The sequence below is a fragment of the Mercenaria mercenaria genome, chromosome 7 (genome assembly GCF_021730395.1).
Source record: "Mercenaria mercenaria strain notata chromosome 7, MADL_Memer_1, whole genome shotgun sequence".
NCBI lineage: Eukaryota > Metazoa > Mollusca > Bivalvia > Venerida > Veneridae > Mercenaria > Mercenaria mercenaria.
Window position 1 is genome coordinate 59,915,558 of NC_069367.1, and position 24,952 is coordinate 59,940,509.

Consider the following 24,952-nt stretch of genomic DNA (forward strand, 5'->3'; position numbering starts at 1 on the left):
GTTAATACGATAAAGATACCAGTAAGCACAGTTTCGCATATATTTTAGTTGCCTTTAGATAATTACACCAACCGAGTACAATCGCACTGCTTACTTTAAAATTTTCTTGTTTTCTCGTGGTGGGTGGGGTGTGAATGCGTTGCATTCCTTTAGTTTTTTTTTATATAGAAGGGGGGTCTTTTTTCATATCCAGCCTTTTCGTGGGTTTTTGATAGAATTTCAGGCTCCTGTGTAAAAATGTAAAATGTCAGACATCAAACGACTCATTATTATTTGGATTGTATGTATAGCGGCTTTGAACGTGTTTAGCCTGAAAATTGCGCTATTTAGATCTGGTATGATATTGATATTGATATAACATATAGGCTGAACAACACTAAATCCGGCTGTTCTTTATTCTATATAAAATCCACTCACTTAAGTGGCAGGGGCCAGTTTCGCATTTGGCCCGGGTACGTTTTTTTTTAAATAAAATAGACATATGTTCTTTACAGGCATATACATTAAACTGATTATTTATGATGTTTATAGACCTAAGGATTCCCGCGTACGAGCGGTTATTGTGTAAAATAAATATGTATAGATATACGTTGTGCATTCGGGCGTAAATGTACTTTTAATATTGAACTAATCCGAGTAAAGGGGTGCTATAGTTTACTGAATAAATATTTTATACATAAAAGACACCAACCAATCGGACATACTAAACTTGTCTCGTTGGCGCAGTAGGTAAGAGTGAACATCGCATGCAATTTATTAGGTGTAGGTGTGGGTTCGAATCTCGGAAAACAAAGACTTTTTTTGATAACTATATGTCCAACATTTTTCACGAAAGACGTTTTTAACGTTGATGATTCCACGAACGATTCAGAAACAGACACTGCCAGTGAATCTGAGGATTAACCTTGTTTTAATATTTGTGATTTTTTTCTGATATGAAATAAATTTTTAGAGAAAAAAAGTAACAGAAAACGAATGGGAAAACTGATTCGTTTGTTTTGGGTTTAACGTCGCTTTTAACAGTATTTCAGTCATGTAACTGCTGGCAGTTAACCTAGCCAGTGTTCCTGGATTCTGTACCAGTAAAAACCTGTTCTCCGCAGGTAACTGCCAACTTCCCCACATGAATTATCAGAGGTGGAGGACGAATGATTTCAGACACAATGTCTTTTATTAAATCGTCACGGAGAACATACGCCCCGCCCGAGGATGGAGCTCGCGACCCCGCGATCCCTAGACCAACGCTCTCCCTACTGAGCTAAGTGGGTGGGCACGAATAGAAAAAATGATGAAAAACAATTCAAATCAGTAAATATTGAAGTCCAGGCAATAAAATATGACACGTACTTTTTGAATTGTGATTCATAATACAATAAAAAGAAATTCTGTTGGGGTTCGAACCCACAGGTTGCGTGCACGCCATGTATCAGGGGCAATCGCACTTACCAATACGCTGTGCAGTCTTTGATCGCAACTCGGTTAATTTCTTACATCAATACCCATATCTTACGTAAATCATCAGCCGAGATAATCCGAAAACCAGATCAACCTTATTTAATGAACTCGCCCAAAGGTCATTTTTGAAGGTCAAAGTGTATCTATACATGTATCGATTTTCCTAGCCCCATATAGACGGCCGGGTCTAAAACTTTACCTTAGGTAACGGAAGTCAGACGAATTGGAAACGGTCATCCATCTATCCAGCTTCAGCTCAAATTTGTGGAAAAAGTAAACGGTTATGAGACACTTTTCTTCCCACCATTATTTTCGTCCGGTCACATGCTTTAAAAATATGCATGTGTTTTAGGTCAGTCATTTGCAGATAATACGGTACAGGTCGCGCAAGGTGTGCATTTTTGGCTATTTTTGTCTAAAAATTTAGTGTCATGAATCCTGCGTTTTACCCGTTTTTATCACAGCAGCAACAGAATCGGCAGGCTGAAAATGTCACGTAATGAAATGCTATGTCTCTGCAAGACATTCGCTCAACAATTGCCTTGAAATTGTCGAAATTGGATTTTGTTTATGATTTTTTTTCGCACTGGTATCAGCGCAGATTTGAGGAGTTTTCAAATTTACTGTACCTTGCCCCCATTTTAAAGGAGTTCATCACAATACTTTGTGCGCTGCTCAGTCGCTCAGCAAGCGATAACCGCTGTAAAGTTCATAATTGTCGGATATGCAGCGCACTCGCGCAAAAAATGTCGTATGTACTGACAATATAGGTCGTGCATCCGTATTTTAACTTTAAAAGTGATGTGTTTTATTGGAAGAGTAGTCGTAAGAAGTGCTCAAATCGGATACATTGCGGACAGCCAATTTGAAAATAAACTATTTCGTCCAGTAATGATGCAGTGGACGCCAAGTCAAATAAAATTTCAGAAAATCTTAACGTAGATCTATCTCCTTCAAGTTCAGATGTGACTTCCTAAAAATGTTGTTATACTTTTTGTGCCCCATCCCGCATTTCACGTAGTAAGACCAGAGTTATGGTCCTTGACAGTCCAATTGTACATAAAGGGTCTGAACATTTGTGTCGCATGTACCTCAAAAGTATATCCGTCAAGAGTCTTGAAACCAAATAAGAATAAAATTCAGCATGCGAAGTTGTGCACCAGTGCTTTTATTTGAGGTTCCACTCAGTAAAAACAAATTTGTGTCCCTTGACGTGGTCAAATATATACGTAAATGGCATGTGAAAGCTTGTGTAGCACGTATCTCAAAAAGTATTTGACTTAGAGGCATGCAACCTTAAAGGAGCATTATTCCGCATGTGAGTAAGGAAATTGGTTAAGAAACTGATAATAACATTGTGCAATTTGTTTTGTAAGAAAAAAATGTTCATAATTTTTAGGTGGGTGTGGTAATGAAACAATACTTTTGTAGGTGGAGTGAATATTTTTTAATATTTCTTGAAATCAAGCACGGGTTGATATTATTTTTTTTGGTTTAGATTTTTTGTCTTAGTTCTAACTTACATAATATAAAATTTGGAAAAATTCTGTCCGCTAGATTGTTCATATCATTAAGAAATACTTCGTGTTTTTCTCAGTTTCAGATACTTTCGACATCTGTCAAGGGTAATTTTTCTGAGTTAATATATCTATATGTTGACATTTTATGCATAGTTATAGTGGTTGCATTAATTGTGATGCATAAATAGTAACATCAGAGTGAAACTTTGAATAAATAGTTGTTTGTAGTAGTTTCATTATGACATGTATGTATTGTTTCTTCAGACAAAAATACCGATTTGGTGTTAATAAACTTTAAATATTGAAAAAGAAGCACGGGTACCTATCATTTTTATTTTTTATTTTAACTTGTCATACATAAATCTATAAATATGCAAAGTTACAAAAAATTCTGTCGGCTAGAAATAATTGTTTGAAACGGGTTTTCGATATTTTCTTGCATATCAGATTTTCAGAGACTTACATTCCCGTAATGAACTGTATCGCTACTTTAGAAAAACAAAAAGAAAAGGGAGTGTTAACTTTTATAATTCTAAGAAAACTACAGTTCGTTAAATACAACCCGCTAAATTTACTCCTTTTCGCTTCTTTTAATTTCTCTTTTCAACACATTAGATTCTTACGCCGCCATTTTTACATAGAATGCGATAGGAACATGCCGATTTCATAGAATGCAAAGTGATACATACTGAAACGCGGTAGAGTAAAAGTAAACGTGTTGCTGTTGAGAAAAGGTACTTGGAAAGGAAAAAAGATTAACTTACTATTTATATTTGGACTACTTGTGACTACACTAGCGGAAGCTTACGTTCTATTTGGTAGTGATCAGTCTATATAAATGTTGCATATGCTTAATTTACACAACAAAGTTTGTCATTTGTCCATGTTGGTAGATATTTGCTCCACGAAGGTAAGGTTATACTGTAATATTATTATATTGATAATGTATTTTACCATCAAATGTCCTGTTTATGGAGAGACCAAGGTTATCTTATACATATACTTTTCAGACCTACGATGTTCTTAAGGACAAGTTGTCAGAAAGGCCACACTTTGGAGGAGTCATGGGAAAATATCTGAATAACCCAGGTAATGTTCAGGACATTGCTTCAATTAAACAAGACAGAATGATCTCAGCTGCTAATCCAGCCATTGTATATGTAGAAGATATTACACGAGTGGCTTTTTATATTGAATTTATTAAACAAGTTGAGTTAAATAATAAAATACGAGGCTCTGCCGAGCATTTTATCAACTTTATTCAGAGTTTAATAAATTCAATGTGGAAAGTCACAAATGTTTTTTTTTTATTACATGGTAGCTTTTCCTGCGGAAACATCAATACTTCTACTTTATCTATTATAACCAAGTCAGTTTGACCAACGTTTGACACCGACGTCAAAGCTTTATTTCACTAGTGCATTATCAATTTATTCTGGCATAAAACTGCTATTCTTGTTACTTTTTGGGATGTTTTAACGGGGAAGAACAGAGAGTTTCTCGCGCTCACGTGCTGTTATAACGCCTTTTTATATATTATGCGCGCTCCGTGCCAAAGCGTATAACGGCCCCAAAACAGATAATTCAAAAGGAAATGACGTCAGCGTGAAAAAAAAACAGCTCAGATATTCCCGCGCATTTCATGGAAAGTTAATGACGTTGCGGGAGAATGTATTCATTAATTAGACTTTTTTCGCGTTTTATGCTAGAATAAGCTTCGGGCTCGAGCACCAACCGATCCCTATAACACCACAAAAACATGCGTTATCCCTACAGTGTAATGGCTTTATTTCACTCCGCGACGTCAAACATGATAAAACGTTTTATTTTATGCTTTTCAATGAAATACTGAAAATTATATGTGAAAAAAATTGATATTTTCAATGTTTTTAAACAGTGAAAATATCACTTTTGAGTCGGCTAACGCTGAAAGCGTTTGACGAGTTCTTGCTGTCGCCCGATTTCTCATTCGTCTTAAATGGACGAACAACACAGTGTATTGATGTAGTTCCATTAGACTGTCACTAATTTAAAAGAGTTTATTGACCAGATGATGTTCAGTTATGTCAATCCCATTTGATATGACCAATATACGATGTAATCTGTCACATTTATGAAGTGTATTTGTGCAATACTCGAATAAAGCCACGTTTTTTCTTCCGCGGTAACTCATTAAGCGTAAGCACGAATAACGATTCTGCGGGATTTGGTAATATAGTTTGCGCATTTGATAATGGTGACTAATTTTGTGCCCGTATGTCACAGAATAGCAAATATTATCTTAACAAATCCAAATAAAAACTGCATATTGAATTTATTAGCCAAATTTATCCATTTGTTACCCGCCCTTTCCAAAAAGTAATCTTTAAAATCATTGAGCAAATAACAATTTTGTTGCTGTGCATTTCATAAACTGCGCAGATTTACCAAGCTCGCGTAACTTCCAGCGAAAAAAACAAAATATAGTTCCAGAACATACTGCTAGTATTTTATTGAGTCGGGTACCTCTGAAAGCATTGGAATGTCTTTTATCAAAGGGTGTTTACCACATCGATGAAATTAAATTATGACAGCTTCATTTAAAATGACGCGAATTAGATATGTGCAATACGTTAATTCTTCCGCGAGACTTCGCGGATGAATCCTGATTACATATTCTGGGCACTTGTCGGCGAACACGAGTGACCTGTTTATAACAACGGATCATTGTCCGTAGATTCTTCGAATTTGCGTTTGAAAATTCGGACTACGATTTACAAAAATACAACGAAGATCGGCCAGATCAAAATGATGCAAAATCGCGAGTGGCGAAAATAGTAACGTTACATAGAACTTCGTTCTAAATCGTAACCTTTCTAGAATTTTGACTGGTTCGGATAATTTGCCTACGGTTCAGGTCACAAAAAAATCGATACAGATACCCATTCTGCGTTTATGTCATCTTGACACATGGGTTGAATTTGCAGTAAGTTAGCGGATAAATTATCGGGAGAAGAAGCTCTTACTTGTTTGTTTTAATTACTACTGATTAAATGATTTTATTTCTTAATTTTTGAGAAATAAACTAATCGGCGAATCATTATGTAGTTTTTGAAATCGAAAGTAGATCCCTTTCTTTCGAATGTGCAATTTTCCTGTCAGTGTAAACATTCATGACACTATATATTGACAGTAACATTTACATATCTTTAATCACAAAAGTAAGTATACTTTTAATTCATATCACTTAAATTATTCATGATTGCACAATACCTTAGACCTATGACACGGTTATCGCCAGGACCTTCAGCCGTAAACTATCTGAACAGTTATTTTGTCCATCCGTTACAAATTATATGTGACAATCCGCGCTATAAAATTTCAATATTCAGATTCTGTCACGTGCGAACATACCAGCCGTTAATTACCCGTTTTGATAATGTCGGAGGCAAATGTTTACTCGAAAAAATATATAGTTACAGTCATGGGCAGTATCTTAGTGTCAGCTGTCAAATTGTAGTTTGTACTTTCAACAGTTTTTTTTTTTTTTTTTAGAGAAATATATCGGGTTTAAATACATGTATAATATCAAACAAAGTTTTACTACGCATCGATTGAATGTCCTTTTAATTGATATTTATTGTAACGAAATCTCTGTTCAGTTGAAAAGAAAAACGAAAAAAAAAAACCCCTAAAACAAACTCAGACTGGTAGAACTTGTTGAACATTTAATATTGTCTGTTCCATCTTCTGTAAGCAGGCAGATGGCTTTTTCGATCAAAGTTATTGCAAATCTTTAAACTTTAAGATCAAAACCTGCGACTCTTGGCGAAAATCGGCCAACGGGAAACTAAAGAGTATTTCGGACAGCATATGTATTATATACTCTTTGTCTTTTTGTACACTACTTATGTACATGTATATCTTGAAATAAGATATCTTTCAAAATATACTAAAACCGCTTATTTGCCAGTGGTTATAGATTCACAATATAATGCTCGTTCTTTCCACTTCGCTGATATGCTTGTTATGGTCCCTAAAAGTGGGAGAGCATAGTTATTGCCGCCTTATCCACCAAACTTTCTGTCCAGAGGATATTGAAGATACCAAGTTGTAACTTTTACATGATATCCGTTTCGGTTTACTTTATTTCTAGATCTGATCCTTCTCAGATCATTCCTAGGTGGGTTTGTTAGAACTTTGATACTATTTATTGATGGAAATTGTGTGAATCTTAAAAATGATTAGTATTGAAGACTCAATGTACATACACCACTTTAATCGATTTCATTTATTTATTACCATACATAATCTGAGTGAGGAAAAGAAATATTTGAAATAAATTGCATGAAAGCATATTATTTTTACCCACAAAACCAGTCATCCATGTGCATCCTGTATTCATTATTCCTGTTGTTTGACATTATAACCTTGCCATTTAGACTATACTACCAGTACATCAATCACTAGCCGATTCTCAGGCCCTTCAGGCCTTTGATTTATTTTTCACTGGTACGGAACTACACTTGAATGCGGAAGAATATGAATTGTGAATAGATCTAATAGAGTATTCCATGCAAATATACTTCAGTAAAGATGTAGATGTAATTAATATTCACAGGATCATATAGGTATACGTTCCATCAGTATAGAATCTAAAAATAGTGTTCACTCGGTGAAATGTATTTCGATCTTACACTGAAACAAACAAATATCCGCTGTTTATTGCAGAAATTTGCGGTGTCTCTCTTCTTTACTGTATCTTTTTCATTGCATAGTTTTGAGTTTAACAAAGTCCGAAAACTCCGGCTTGAGTGTGATTTCTTTTAATCTCAAATTACTCTTTTGTGGCTTATTAACTTTCGTTGATATCGTGGTTGTGTCAGAATAATTTCGCAACAAACGCATTTGTTTTCGTTTTAAAATTAAAACATCTAATAACACAACTTCCTGTGCTGAAATAATATTCAATTTGTAGTGGCTAAAATCAGGCAATTGTACGAATTCATGGTATGCTGTACCGTTGTCAATGGAATGTTTTCATTTGATAAGAGCTGATTACACGTTACAGCGCGACATAAATGATCAATGTTAGCGAAATGTCAAGCTGGTCACAAAGCGGCCATGTAACGCTTGAAGCGAATGCGAAGGACACTAAATCATGACATTGAACTAAATATCAATGGGTAGCGATTTACTGAAGAAATGTAGCATTTTATATGATGATCCTGGTGATGGTAATGATGATTTATAATGATATTACAAAGTGCGGTAAAACATAACAATACTCCTCCGCTTTTTAAGATCGCGCTGATGTTAAAGTGTATAACAATGTCCTTGTAGGAGAAGCGTACCTACAGAATTTAATACCACGTAAATGTACTATATGCTAGTTGTATTCTTGTCATTTTTCGGGTATGTTTTAACAGTTAAACGCCTTTTTATATAAGCGCTATGATGGCATAATATCCACTTATTTATCTCAAAAAATGTTCGTAAAACGGTCACTTATTCAGTTGTTATCTGGCAAATGACAAAACTGCGCGATATCCACTTAAGTATCTTAACAGGACAAAACTGCATGTTAGTGTCCACTACTGCCATCCACATATTCACTTACGTTAACTAGGATCTTGATTTTTATCAGTTATGATTAGCAATATCCTGTAATCGTCCACTATCATTACGGAATGAATGAAAATACATAAAGAGGCATCATAAATATGCAAATTTATCATTCCTTCTGAATGTTATAAATCGCACCTGTAAGTTCATTAGGGGTGATGGTTGGGGACGAGGTGAATATACCCTCATTCATTCCGTATAGGGGCCGTTAATAGCCACTTTGGGTACGAATATTTAATAACTTGATATCAAGAAAACTTTCATAATAACCACTTATTTATGTAAATATGTGGATGTGGAGAAGTGGGTACTAACAGGCAGTTTTGCCACTTACCAGATAATAACTGCATATGTGACATTGTTAGAGAATACTGTCTACATAAATAAATGGATATGTGGTTAGAAGAAATATGCCACCATAATGCGCGTTCCGTGGCAAAGTGTTAATTATTCCCAAAACTGAAAATTCAGAAGGAAATGAAGTCAACGTGATAAAACAACGCAAACATTTCCCAGACATTTTATTGACGTTTAGGGACTGTATATCGATTTATTAGTTTCAAGTTACGAGTTTTATGCTTGAATAGCGTTAGCGCATGTTCATTTCGTGAATCGCTCGGGATTCTGTTGTTTTTGTCGTTGTCTTGGAGTGTTTTTTTTTTTTTCAGGCGAGTAAACGTGTTTTAAACGGAGATTCTCGCGCTGATGTGCTGTTAACACTATTTTGCATATGGAAGTTCCGTGGCCAAGGGCAAACGTTTTACGGCCCTTTTATGGATAGTTCGAAAGGAAATGACGTCCACGTAATAACAACGCTGATATTTAATGACGGTGCTGGACAGTCTTTTACGCATTTTATGATAGAATATCGATAGCTCATGTTTGTTTCGACATGTTATAACAAACATTCGTTATCTCTACAATATGACAACACATAAGATAATAAAAGTATATACACTTTGGAAATTTTGCAACGTAAAATATCGGCGTTTTATATGCTTTTGAAGGGATAAACAAAATCATGTCTTTTACGCCTATTTTTCGAAATTTTAATACCAATTTTCACGTCTTAGGTATTTCTCAATGTCAACTGTGCATTTCTTACAATTCGTGTGTTAATGATGGTTTTCACATGGGAAAGAGTAGAAATAATAAGATAATCTGTACATGCTGTAAAGTTTGCTATACATTTGGTAATTCAATCATGCAGAAAAGATGTAAATTTGTCCTGTAATTAACATTGCACTGTGCCAGTTTTGCTTGAACTTTATTCCTCACTTGTCATATTCACGCAGTCTGTAAAATTAATCTGGTTGAAAACTTCGTTTTTTAGCTCACCTGTCACATAGTGTGACAAGGTGAGCTTTCGTGATCACCCTTCGTCCGTCGTCCGTGCGTTCGTGCGTCAGCATTTTCTTTTCTGCAAGATAGTGGTTTCATTTGTGATTTTATTTTAAACAAACTTGCACATAACTTGTATCACCATAAGCTCTTGGCTCCTTTCTTGAACAGGCCAGATCCCATTATGGGTTCCAGAGTTATGGCACCTGAAAGGGCCAAAATTACCTATTTTGACCTTGTCTGCACAATAGCAGCTTCATTTTTTTATTCGAATTTAATCAAACTTGCACAAAACTTGTTTCACCAAAAGATCATGGTTTTTGTCTTGAACCGGCCAGATCCAATAATGGGTTCCAGAGTTGTTATGGCCCCTGAAAGGGCCAAAATAGCTATTTTGAACTTGTCTGCACAATAGCAGCTTCATTTATGATTTTATTTTAACCAAACTTGCACACAACTTGTATCACCATAAGATCTCGATTCCTTTTTATACGCCTAAAGGGACGTGTTATGTTATCGCCTCAATGTCGGTTCGTCTGTCTGTCTGTTGGTTAGCAATTTCCCTTCCGCTCTGTAACTCTTGAACTCCTTGAAGGATTTCAAAGAAACCTGACACATATGTTCACTTCATCGAAATGACGTGCACAGCGCATGTTTCGGATGACTCACTTCAAGGTCAATGTCATATGACTTTGTTTTGTGTGTATATTGCTCTGCATTTCCGTTGCATTGCAGTGCTCGTTCTTGTTTCTATCTGGCAAATCCTTATTTTGTTCACTTAAATATTTTTTTTAATTACTTCCCTTTTATGTTACTATAAATAGCTTATTTTGTAACTTTTTATTATTTGCCGTAAGGAAACACCGAGACCATTTTTTCTGTGGTACAACATAGATTGTACCTCCAATTTTTAGGTGCATTTTGACATATCTGTACCTTGTAAAAAAAATTTTCTTTTTGGTTGAATTCCTTCCCTTTGTTTGAATTCCTTCCCTTTGTTGTTTGACTTTCTTGTCTTTAAGTGTTATGATTACAGGTAAGCGATATAGGGCCAGGATGGCCCTCATGATTCATTTTTATGTTGTTTTTGCAATATTGGGATTTGTTTTCATTTTATGTTTTATCTTTGTAGCACTGGGGACTTTGTTTTCAAATCAAGACCTACATTGTATTTTATTCTTTCCTTTGATTTTTGGTCGTATGGTTATATCCGTTTAACAGTGTAACATTTAACAGAAGAATCATTTCAGCTCTAATTTATTTAACATCGGCAGTTTTGTCATTTTGTGGCTTAATTATGTATCATTGGCAGTTTTTTTCATTTTATATTTAGTCTCTGTAATACTGTGACTTTTCTTTTTCATTTTAGGTCTAATCTTTGAACCAAATGTAGCATCAGTGGATGGCTTGATTAGGTTTAATAAGGCTAGACCTTCGACTTATAAAATCTACACAAATCGTCTAGAGTCCATTTTATTAAGTAAGTACCTTAAGACATTCGTAGCCGAGCTGATAAGTTCTCCGACGTAAAATAACCAGAACCCCACTGCTGTGGATGCGATTGCCCGCTCTGTGTAGATCTTTTTTTTTCAAACCGCATATGCTTCTTGGCATCTGAAAGGTTTATGGTTCTGTTATGGTGTTCATACGTGCCTATATATATATTATAATGTAATGAATTGGTTGGTAGGACAACGAAAGCAATGGACTATTTTCACGATACCAAGATAAATCCGGGTTAAAATTGATCAGAAGTTACAGTTTCGGCGGTCAATAGTCATTTTATTATACTTATTTCGTTCAGTTATTATGTAATCAGATTGCATGATCCACAGTGATACATGTATATTGTATTGACTGTCAAGTCATTTATATTTGTGTCATTACATGACATTAGATTGGGCCTCCATTGTCAAGTGGTTAAAGTTGTTAGCCTGGTACCGATGAAGGTTCAGAAACTCGCTTTGGGTCTAGAATTCTACATGTGAGGAAGCCATCCAGCTGGATTATGGAATGTTGGTGGTTCAACCCAGATACCGGCTCCGGCCCGTGTCTGTAACAATCTACAGAGCTGCAGCTCGTGACTTCCTCCACCATCTATTAGATTTCAAGAGCACACTGTTAGTTAATTTGATTTTACAGGTGTTGCCGAGTAGAAATAATAATATAATGACGATTATTTTAAACCCAGTTTCATTTAGATCATGCTTAAAAATTGATATAATGATATAATTTTCACATTGTTTTTTTTTTGTTGTTTTTTTTTTTCCCTTTTAAAGAGTACCAAAATGAATTCCAATATTCTCTGGAAAATGTCTACGACTGTGCTGCCTATCAAGGATATAGACCTCAAAGCGAATGGAACACTATCTGCAGGTAGGTTCTGAGTTTGCTCAATGTCTCTGTTCCGTCAGTCTTCGTTTTATGATTTGTCTTAGTTAGAAGCTAAAGAGGTATTATTTGAAAACAGAACACTTTAGGGAAACTACTTTATCTAAATGTATCAAGATTTTATAATTACAGTGATGTTTTAGATAATTTTAGCACTTAATAATTGTAGAATGCCCAAGTTCTGAGGAAACTTACCAATTAGGTACACTAGTGAGCTATATAGTAAAATATTTAAGTGTTCTCATGAACCATCATCAAATTTGATTTTTGGCATCCTTGTACTTAAAGGGATTAGAAGAACGGGGATGGGGTATGATAAAAAATTTCTGCAAAAAGTATAAGGTTTCGGTTCATGGAATGGATACTGTTTCAACTGTTAATAGTACACAAAGGGATGCTCACTAAAATAAGGATGAAAAAAATCTCGAATAAAAAGTTGTTGTTGAATTACATATGCCTCCTTCTGAACATGCAAAGTTAACAATCAGTATGTTTTTGTGTCCACGTAATAGCACTTTATACCTTGTCCAAACATTTATCAATATCCTACGAATATTAATTTAAAAAAAACAAAACAAGTGAAACAAGTTCACACTATCTTTACTTTCATTTTGCATACACTGTATTTAGTTTGTTTACAAAGTAATGCATATGAAAAGATATGGTGGCCATAAGAAATAACAGATAAAACTAGATAAACTTTTAAATGAAATCTTCACAAACCACTTGTTGATCACCAACTACTTTTTCTCATAATTCACTAGATGATATCGCATCTTTGTACGGTCTCCTCTCAATGTAGATTCTCAGCTTCGGTCAAATGTGGGTCATTGGTGTCCTTTAGGGGTCACCAGATCTGAAATCAGATAATCCTTAAAACAACTGCTTGTCATGAAGCTTATCAAACTGTAGCCTCTCTCAGTTTGTTCAACTGTTTGATCTCGACCCCTTTCTGAACCAGAGCTAAAACAGACATTATCTTAAATAACTCCTTCACATGATCGTGACTTACCTCGCTTCAAGTATCTTTGTATGGTTTATATGAAAGGTATCTTATTGCATCATTGGATGGTTCTCTCTTAATGTTATTCCACTGCTTATTCTTGTCCCCTTTTAAGGACTATCACAGCTAAATTTATGTAGAAAAAAAATTTCAATGTTAACTTCTTCACACGAACTGCTTGTTGGATCGTCACTAAACTTGGTTGAATCTTATTTGTGACCAGTCCACAATTTCATTCAAACGATTCCACTTGTGAACTTTCCTATAGGCTATTAACAATCTGTCAGGGATGGTCAGTTTTGCTTGCCTAAACTGCCAGAACTTAAAATACAAAAGTAAAATACTGTTTAGAACTTTAGAATCATTATTGCATGAACTCTAAACTTATTTCAAATAGGCCGACTGTCAGAACTTAAAATCAAATAAAAATATTGTTTCGAATCATAACACGCGGATATGCAAAACTAAGGCATCTCATTGATGAATGGCCTATATCTGGATGTTGGCTGGGTTAAAATTTATTTTATATTCAAACTTAGAAATTAATGTTTTTCACATCATTACTAGTAGTAGATATATTCTGTGCAATCATTCAGTTCCACGGGCATTTTAACCAAAAAGGCTATCATCCTATTTTTCCCCTACATAAAATAATTGATTTTACAGTAATTAATTAGTATCCGTAATACTGCTGAATGTAAAACCCTGGCATGAGCTTTTTCCGTTACAGGCATGATCTGACTGAGTTAGGATCTATGTGCTCAAAACAACAAGGTTTTGGATTTGAAGACGGACAGCCCTGTATTGCATTATCTTTGGAACGGGTAAGTAAATGAAAGTAACAGAAAAAAATGAAAGAGTCCATTTTTAGCTCACCTGAGCACAAAGTGCTCAAGGTGAGCTTTTGTGATCGCCCTGTGCCCGTCGTCCGTCGGCGGCGGCGTCGGCGTCGTTGTCGGCGTCGTCAACAATTTGACTGTTTACACTCTAGAGGTTACAATTTTGAGTCAATCTTAATGAAACTTGGTCAGAATGTTACCCTCAATAAAATCTTGGACGAGTTCGATATTGGGTCATCTGGGGTCAAAAACTAGGTCACCAGGTTAAATCATAGGAAAAGCTTGTTAACACTCCAGAGGTCACAATTTTGGCCCAGTCTTAATGAAACTTGGTCAGAATGTAAGTTTTTATAAAATCTTGGACAAGTTCAACATTGGGTCATCTGGGTCAAAACCTAGGTCACCAGGTCAAATCAAAGGAAAAGTTTGTTAACACTCTAGAGGTCATAATTTTGGCCCAATCATAATGAAACTTCTTTAGAATGTTACTCTCAGTAAAGTCTTGGACGAGTGCGATATTGGGTCATCTGGTCAAAAACTAGGTCACCAGGTCAAATTAAAGGAAAAGCTTGTTAACACTGTAGAGGCCACATTTATCACTGTATCTTCATGAAACTTGGTCAGAATGTTAATCTTGATGTTCTCATGGACCAGTTTGAAAATGGGTCATGTAGAGTGAAAAACTAGGTCACCAGGTCAAATCCAAGGAAAAGCTTGTTTGCACTGTATAGGCCTCATTTATGACCCTATCTTAATGAAACTTGGTCAGAATATTAATCTTGAAGCTTTATATGTTAAGTTCAAATCTGAGTGAGGTGGGGTCAAAAACTAGGTCACTAGGTTAAATCAAAGGAAAAGCTTGTTAACACTCTAGAGGCCACATTTATGACTGTATCTTCATGAAACTTAGTCAGAATGTTAATCGTGATGATATGTAGGTTAAGTTTGAACCTGGGTCATGTCGGGTCAAAAACTAGGTCACCGGGTCAAATCAAAGGAAAAGCTTGTTAACACTGTAGAGACCACATTTATCACTGTATCTTCATGAAACTTGGTCAGAATGGTAATCTTGATGATCTCAAGTTTGAATCTGGGTTATGTAGGGTCAAAAACTAGATCACCAGGTCAAATCAAAGAAAAAGCAAGTTTACACTGTAGAGGCCACATTTATGTCCATATCTATAGGTTATGTTCAGATCTTGGTCAGGTGGGGTGAAAAATTAGGTTACCAGATCAAATCAAAGGAAAAGCTTGTTAACAGTGTAGAGTCTACATTTATAACTGTATCTTTATGAAACTTGGTCAGAATGGTAATCTTGGTTATCCCAAGGTCCAGTTTGAATCTTGGTGATGGGGGTCAAAAACTAGGTCACCAGGTCAAATCAAAAGAAAAGCTAGTTTACACTTTAGTGGCCAACCATTGTTCTTTTGCATTTTAGCTCGGCGATTTAACGAATAGTCAGCTATTCTACTCACGTATTCATGCATCGTCGTTGGTGTTGACGCCGGCGTAATGCTTTGCTTAATGTTTTGCATGAAACTTTTTATCTCCAAGAAAACTGAAGGTATTTGGTAGAAACTACGCACATGTCTTCGGGGTCAACAGTATCTTGCAAATAGGATCGCTCAAAAGCTCTACAGAGCTTATGTTAATTGTTTCACAAAGCGACGGTAAATAAAATTTACCTTTACCTTTACCTTGCCATCAAGGCCCATAACTCCAGCATTTGATTGACTGGTTCCCTTTCTACATAGAAATGCTGGTTAAAGTTTTGAGTGCCACTTCATGTCTTCAGTACTGCTGAAGGTAATTCGTTGAAACGATCAAGGGCAGTATCATACCATTAAGACACATAACTTTGTCAGGCATATTTACTGAATTACCCAGCTTTTTGCAGTTGTAAAATATTTATCCGATGGTTGCTTGCAGGTTCATATATTAAAGACTACTGCAGACTTTGTTTGAACGACTTTGTTTCAGTTTTTTAGCCAAATGAGATATTTTTCTAGACAAGTCAGTGATGGCAGAACGAAATTAATGACAGAATCTTCTGGTCGATGAGGGAATCTTGTAAATTTTATGTACATTTCCATTTGATTTTCTGATTTAAGGTAGTTTAAAACACTAAGGATCTGTTGAATAATATTTTCAATTGTGAACATTGTGCTCAAGACAAAGCAAGGGTCTCTTTGCGTTGAAGATGTGGATTGTAGCAAAGTCACATTTTGGAAAGCAAGCTGCATACTATTAGTATCTTCATCTTCATCTAAACTCTCAGTATCCTCAGATTCTTCCAGCTATTTGTGGACATCTTTCACTGTTTTTTTTTTTTTTTGTTTTTTGTTTTTTGAGCTTTTTAATGGGCGAAACGTCTTCTAGCCTTGAAACTGTGACTGTTTTGTGTCATCATTTGAAATTAAAGCCCTTTTAGAGTGTTTTGAATTGTTTGGAAATATCTTTGAAGTCTTTTGAGTATGAAATAGTTTCCTTTTGTAATTAATTAATTGCAGCGTTACAAACTCAGAACTCCGTTTTCAACCAATCTAAACTTGATAAAACCCAATTTTCTTTCGTATGTAGAGCCGATTTCGTTCTAGGCTGCGGCGAGTTTCATGAATTTTATTGTCTTAATGCTAAAATGATAATGTTGCGTATCATAGGACAGCAATAAAGTTTGTTGGCTACAATATACATACAGATTGACTTACTTACCGTTCAACAGTATGTTCATAAACACGAATTTTAACTCTACTGTCTCGACGCAAAAGGCTAACACTGAAATCCGTTCGCAAGATCCGGTTGGGGTTCAGTTCATTTATATAATGTGTATCATATAGATCTCCTTCTTTGGAATAAATCCAGGCATCGACCTGTATTTGAGAACGGGTCTTAAAATTCCAATTCCGCTGGGCCTAGCATTGATCAGTTTGACTTGAAACGGTTATAACTACGCAGCGCAGCGTAAACAAATAAAACAAAACAAATTCATACCCCCTTCCACCTAGCACCCCTCCATGCTAATTTCACCCTCTCTTCCCGTCTTCCCACGAGAAAATTGTATATTTTCTGACTTACAATTTATATGGTTTCTCAATATCCTCTGTCACTCTCACCTCCCACACTTTGAAGTATTTTACAGAAAATTTTTACCAGCTTGTTCGTATTATTCCACTTATTGCCAAAAACACTTTGCAGATTTAATGTTTCTTACGTGACTTTCTTCTAAATTGAAATATATACTTTTTTAATTTGTCAAAAGAAAAACACAGCTTCCGGAAGGTGGGTCTAGGTTTTTCCTGTATAGATCTATGGAAGACCCTTTTGTTGTTATATTTACAATCAAATGTATGTGTAAAGTAAAACATTCTATTTAAGAAATGATAAACCTGTTCCTATATTTTATCATTTTATCAGTTAATAGAATATGGGCAGGAGTTTGGATGCGTAATAATTAAATCACGAGTGCGTAGCGCGAGTGATTTAATTATTCGCATCCAAACGACTGCCCATGTTTTATTAATTGATAAAATTATTGGAACATATTTATTATTTCAATTAAGTCAGTATGACTTTTTATCATATTTGTGTTTTTGAAATGCTGTTTTCAACCGTTTGGGTGAGGAAGCCATCCAGCTGGCTTACGGAAGGTCGGTGGTTCTACCCAGGTGCCCGCTCGTGATGAAATTGTGCACGGAGGGGCACCTCGGGTCTTCCTCCACCATTAAAAGCTGGAAAGTCGCCATATGACCTAAAATTGTGTCGGTGCGACGTTAAACCCAACAAAATAAAATAAATAAATCAACCGTTTGTCCCTGAAATAATTGGTATGTAATAGAACTGAAGTAGAATCTCTTATGCCACAATCATAGGGGGTGAAATGTAACAGCCAACCATATTTTATCGTAGATTCATGTATAGGCGATTTAGCTATATGTTTATATAGCAACTGCTGCAGAGCGTGTTAGAATGATACTCTGTTTACATGGCTGGTTAGTAGGAATCTAGTTCTATGGAACCAGTTGTATTGTTATCTGACACAGAACAAAATATATAATCACTTCGTTACCCTGAATGAATTCTGTTGCTCAAACACGAGTAATAACCTTTTCGTATTAACTAATGAACACGTATTACTGTTCATGTTATCCTGTATTTTTTTCAGATAGAAAATTGGTTGCCGGAACCATATACAAATGACACTGTTCCAGAAAAGATTCGAAATGACTGGTACGAGTATGCAGTCACAGTTCATTGTGAAGGGGAGGTAAGGCTCGTCTGTTTGTTTTGTTTGATATTTACAAGGGAAGAGATTGAGATCAGATATGAATGCGTACCTTAAACAATATTTAAAGCATTCTTTGAAAACTGTTTTAGCTCACCTGAGCACAAAGTGCTCAGGGTGAGGTATTGTGATCGCCAACCGTCCGGCGTCTGTCCGTCCGTCCGTTGTACGTCCGTCGTCCGTCCACACTTTCCTTTAAACAACATCTCCTCCTAAACCAACAGGCCAATTTTAATGAAACTTCAAAGGGATGTTCCTTGGATGGTCTTCTTTAAAAAATTGTTCAAAGAATTGAATTCCATGCAAAATTCTGGTTGCCATGGCAACCGAAAGGAAAATTTTTAAAAATCTTCTTCTCAAAAACCAGAAGCCTAGAGCTTAGATATTTGGTGTGAAGCATTGCCTAGAGGATCTCTACCAAGTTTGTTCAAATCATGACCCCGGGGTCAAAATTGACCCCGCCCCAGGGGTCACTTGATTTTACATACTAGGAAAATCTTAAAAAATCTTCTTCTCAAAAACGAGAAGCCCTATAGCTTAGATTTTTGACATGTAGCATTGCCTAATGGACCTCTACTAAAGTTGTTCTAATGATGTCCTGGTGGTCAAAATTGACCCCGCCCCAGGGGTCACTTGATTTTATATAGGAAAATATTCAAAAAATTTCTAAAAATAAACCAGAAGGCCTAGAGCTTAGATATTTGACATGTAGCATTGCCTAGTGGATCTCTTCAACATTTGTTCAAATCATGACCCCTGGGTTCAAAATTGACCCTGCCCCAAGGGTCACCTGATTTTACATAGGAAAATCTTCAAAAAATTTCTAAAAATAAACCAGAAGGCCTACAGCTTAGATATTTGACATGTAGCATTGCCTAGTGGACCTCTACAAAAGTTGTTCAAATCTTGACCCCCCAGGGTCAAATTGACCCAGCCCCAGGGGTTACTTGATTGTACATAGGGAAATCTTCATAAATTTGCTAAAAATAAACCAGAAGGCCTAGATCAAATCATGGCCCCGCCCCAGGGGTTACTTGATTGTACATCGGAAAATTTTCCAAAAAATTTCTAAAATTCATCAGTTTGATATTTGAAACATGTAGCTCATATTACTTTGGTGAGCGATCCAGAGTCATCATGACCCTCTTGTTGGTTACTTGTAACTGCAACGTATACCTTCTAATTCCGTGGGAACAAACACAAACAAAAACGCAAACAGAACATGTTATCATAATATACTGGCCACTTGATCTATATGGTTAGCATAGTTTGTTTGTGTTGGGTTTAACGCCTTTTTCAACAGTATTTCAGTCATGTAACGGCGGGCAGTTAACCTAACTAGTGTTCCTGGATCCTGTACCAGTACAAACCTGTTCTTCGCAAGTAACTGTCAACTTCCCCACATGTACCAGAGGTGGAGGACTAATGATTTCAGACACAATGTCGTTTATCAAAGAGTCACGGAGAACATACGCCCCGCCCGAGGATCGAACTCACGACCCCGCGATCCGTAGACCAACGCTCTTACCTACTGAGCTAAGCGGGCGGGCGGTTAGCATAGTGGTACTAATACGAAACATTAGGTAAAACAAACAAAACACATTCATTAAATACTTATTCTGTACAGTATTTCATTGGTATAAAGTTATTGCAAAAAAATACCGTGCTGCATTATTTCTTCGTCATTTCAATCTACGATTTTTAACCAATTTATATGACAGAGTTATAATATCATGCCAAACAGTATGCTAATTATGCAGATAATTATTTTGCACCGCTTGACAAATAATCAGCTTAATTTTCAACAAGCCCGCCCGCTTAGCTCTGCAGGGAAAGCGTTGGTCTGCGGATCGCGGGGTCGCGAGTTCGATCCCCGGGCGAGGCGTATGTTCTCCGTTATGATTTGATGATAAAAGACATTGTGTCTGAAATTATTTGTCCTCCACCTCTGATAATTTATGTGGGGAAGTTGGCAGTTACTTGCAGAGAACAGGTTTGTACTGGTATAGAATCCAGGAACACAGGTTAGGTTAACTGCCCGCCGTTACATGACTGAAATATTGTTGCAAAACGGTGTTAATCACAAAACAAATAAATTGTCAACAAAAACTACTTAAACTGATTTAAAACTTAATAGCTTAAAAGTTTATAATATTACAGTACAGTAACGTAGAACCAAACAAAGGGTAAAAACGTGTTGAAAAATCTTATTAATCGGTTAATTGTTGTTCGGGAAACTTTGCTAGGAGAAAGGTCAAAATCCAAAATGTATCGTCATTTTGGTATTTTTAGTTACAGGCATTAGGTGGTTGAGTTGATTTGTATTCCTATTGACTGTTTATTATCATTATATCTTAATATATTTATCTTTAACTTAGGATCCAGTTTCAAAAGACAATATGGGTCCTATATTATATTTTCCTGCGGAAGGATTCCATTTCAAGTATTTTCCATACGTTGGACAGAATGGATGGAAAAGTCCAATCGTGTTCGTACGTCTTGATTCTGCCACACCTGCCACGGTAGTAAGGGTCACATGCACAGCTTATGCGAAAAACATGAAATATGACGACTTGCTGAACACTGGGAAAGTATCTTTCGATGTCATGGTAGATTGAAAAGCACTATTGTAGTTTACAGTCACAAATGAATGGCAAAGTATTTGCCTAATAGATCACTAGGTGTGTGTACAAAAGGCATAATTTGTTGAATATATACAAAAGTTCCATATTCTTTCAGTGTATCTATAGTTATATTGTTTGCCCCAAGTCAAGTTTATTATTAAATTCTCAGTATGTAAATAACATAAACATAAGATTCACATTTCAATAATTATAGTAATAATAAAAACACGTGATCAGTAGAGGACAACTTATTAAAAAAAGTGAAGGAATCGGCGTTTAAGTTTCATCTTACTGAGAATCTATCCAGTATTATGATTTTAGTGCATCGTAACCTAGTCTATAATTAGAAATTTTTATAACTTCACTCAGTATCTAAGTTTTTGATTGGTCAGATTATTTGCACGCGCTTCTGTGTAGAATTATAATGACCATAAATATGTTACTAGGTCAAACATATGAGTTATTATGTCATAATCATTGACCGTGTGATTTGTTTTGAGAAAAGCATGTTTAATTCACTTTTAATGTCCCTCACACGTGGTCTACCAGAAAAACGGTGTTCCGCGATTAAAAGGGGGCAAATTCAGTGGCACAAAATGGTGTTAATGCGGATAAAGATATTAATAATTAGAATTCACAGCAGTTGTGTCATTTTGTGGAATTTAAATTTTAAATCTTTGAAAAAGACAGTACTTTTTAGTCATTTAATTATTAGAGGTGTATGGCTATTGAAGCCGTGACTAATTAAACAATGCATACCAAATTTGTAAACATTTATATTTGCTCTAGTATCGTTAGCCGAAATGATTTCTGTCAAAGAAGATGGACAACACGTACAATTTACATAGTTTTGGTCAGCTTTGTCACGAGCTTCTGAAGGTTATGGCCATTCCTTCTTTTTATAAACCACTGATTGGTACATGCTATATGAAAGTGGTTTTGTTTTTCGTTCTTTGATTTAAATTTGTCTTCATTCAGGTGTACTGCTTTGCCTTGCAGAGAAATGACCGTTTAAGGAAATGATTAAAAACAAACACGTATAGCCACATTATAAGAACGTAATGTCTCCAAAACGGAACCATACCATAACGTTAAAAAGGATATAATTATGTAAAAGTTTATTTTTAACCAAAATTCATATAATAGGAAGAGCAGCAGTAATCGGGGATAAAAGAACAAACAAATAAATGATCAAATTGGAGCACCATCTTGGAACGGTCAATGGAAAGAAACAGTTAATGGTGCACTCTAAGCCAAACTCAGAAGTCAGCTATATTTTATATAATTGTGTACAATTTACTCGACTAAGTTATGGCAGACCTACTTTCTAAAGTGTCACCCACATCTAGTGGGAGAGACGTTTTGTTTCGGTGATGTCCGTCTGTCAGTCTGTTTATGAGTTTGTCTGTCTGTCAAAACCTTTGTCCACGCAACTCCTCCGACATCGCTGAACGGATTTACACCAAATGTCACAAGAATGATCATTGCTAAACATAGTTTTGCATATCATCGGCTTTTACCGGTTTGGTGTTTTTTAGCGCAGGTATGACCTTGGAATCATCAAATTTTGTGATGTTTTGGCCTCTCCTCTTATCATTGTGCAGATTTCCACCAGGCCTTACAGGAGTGGTCAGTGGGTACCACTTTGTGCAAATTATTGGCATTTTCCGGTTTCATGATTTTTATCAGGGTCATGGTCCTTCATTGTTCAAACGTTATGATGTTTTGGCCATTTCTCTCATATTAATATGCGGCTTTTAACCAAACCTTATAGGAGTGATCATTGCCAAGGCTCATTATACATATTTTTAGCATGTTCCGGCTCAGTGTGTTTTTTTTTTCAGTGGAGTTATGGCCCTTGATTTGTCGTATTTTACCTTGTCCGGGACACTGCTTCTATACCACCAGGATACATTACACTAAACTTCACAAAAGTGATCATTACCAAGCTTAGTTGGGCATACTGTGGAAAAGTTCCAGTCCGGTGTTTTCAGCATAGACTTGGGCACTGATTCGTCAAATTGTATGATGTTAGCCACTTCTCTTAAATTACAGGAGGCGAATATCTTCCAAACCTTGCGTGAGTGATCAGTCTCAAGTCTTATTTTGCATGTCTTCGGCATGTTCCGGTTCAGTGTTTTTCAGGGGAGTTATGGCCTTTTTCGTCAAATTTTATGATATTTTCTCTTACACCATTTGGCAGATTTCCAACAAACCTTTCAGGGGTTATCTGTGTCAAGCATAGTTATACATATTATTGACATGTTCCAGTTCAGTGAGTTTCGGCGGAGTTATTTGATTTGACCTGTTTTACGTTGTTTACATTACTTGCTGTATGCAATCAGGCTGAACTTCACCAAACCTCACAAGAGATTAGTGTGAAGCGTTTGTGTACAAATTACTGTCATTTTCTGATTAAATTATTTTCAGAGGAGTCATGGCATTTTATAAAATTCTTTGATCTGTGCTACTTCCTCCATATCACTCGTTGGAATTCCATCAAACTTCACACGAATTACTTCTGCCAAGTTGTTTGTGTTCATAGACTTTTCCTGGAGTTATAACCCTTATTTGTGTCATTTCACAATTGCTGCGTGGTAAGTGGGGGAGACATACGTGTTTCGTCAAAAACAAGCAATATTTTTTGTTTTAGTTATAGTTTAGATTTGCCTCTACCAGGTTTTATTTCTTATATACAAGAATTCCCGCCAAGGTCAGAAACCACAAAGTCACGACATGGTCAAGAACCACACACATTTTTATTTTGATCTGAATAAGCCTTATTTTATCTCATCCTATTTGTATTATATGATTTTAAAGTGCTACATTATATATAATATTGAATTTTAGCTTTTATGTAAATATTTTAAATAAATACGGACATAAATATGTTTGGTTTCATCGTTCTATTTACCCTTTAAATCATTTAATTATATGGCATTAAGCATTAAATATTTGATAATCAGTACTAGCATGGCGCATTTAAGGAAGGTCAATGCGCTATGTTGAATGCCAAATAATAAATAAACAAAAAAGCTTAATGTCAATTACTTAATGCTAAATGCCAGATACGTAATGATAAATAAATCACACCAATGCTATATGCCATATCATAAATGCCAAAATCCATACCATAATCCGGAATGTTTATTATTAAATGTCAAATGTTATATGCCAAATACTTATTGCTAAATTTTAAAAGCCAAAAGATAAATTTCTAGTATCTAATGCTATCTGATATGTATGGAAGGCAGATGCACAATGCTAATTGGACGATTCTGATACTGATTGTTTGAGAAACACCGATCTGATAAAAACTAAACTGTCATACTTAGTCTATCAAAATTTCTTCTAAAGTTCGTTAAAATAACAAAATTGTGAATATTCAACAGAAAATTGGTTTTATTACTTCTTCAGCCTTAAGTTTCAAACAAATAAAACTTGTTATGCTTGTTTTTCCAAGCGACCCTTTTACCTGCCATCAAAATTTTTACGTTGGACGTTACTTATCACGAACTGTCCGGAATGCGAAAATATTTCCACGCTGGGAACGCAATTTTTCCAAACCTATTAAATTATTGAGTATTTACGTTAGCGCTGCATGAAGTTCCAACTCTTGCAGACTTGCTATTTTCTCTGAAAGCAAACCATAAATTTACCCTCTCGTCTTACAATTTGCCATGTTTTATTGTAAACTTTTATGTGTCCCAAAGATTATTGGATTATTTGGATTATTAACGCTACATCAAGCCACAACTTAGTGAAAAAGAAAAACAACAACAGAAATGTATATGCATGTATAAAGAAGTTAAACTTAAATGTTATGCGACGCACATAGTAACAGACGTAAAAACGAGTATACATGTATATTAAAATCCTGCGAGCATTGATA

The 24,952-nt window shown here is 35.7% G+C and overlaps 1 protein-coding gene across 1 annotated transcript in view; it reads left to right on the plus strand.

Moving 5' to 3' along the window:
* Positions 1-23,949, plus strand: part of LOC123554086 (sodium/potassium-transporting ATPase subunit beta-1-like) — a 35,336-nt gene extending 11,387 nt beyond the window's left edge. The window contains exons 2-7 of the mRNA XM_053548490.1: positions 3,986-4,064; positions 11,290-11,400; positions 12,200-12,296; positions 14,045-14,138; positions 18,317-18,418; positions 20,815-23,949. Coding sequence (XP_053404465.1) covers positions 3,986-4,064; positions 11,290-11,400; positions 12,200-12,296; positions 14,045-14,138; positions 18,317-18,418; positions 20,815-21,054 — 723 coding nt within the window. The 3' untranslated portion in view covers positions 21,055-23,949. The remainder of the gene's footprint in view (positions 1-3,985; positions 4,065-11,289; positions 11,401-12,199; positions 12,297-14,044; positions 14,139-18,316; positions 18,419-20,814) is intronic.
* Positions 23,950-24,952: the final 1,003 nt, after the last annotated feature.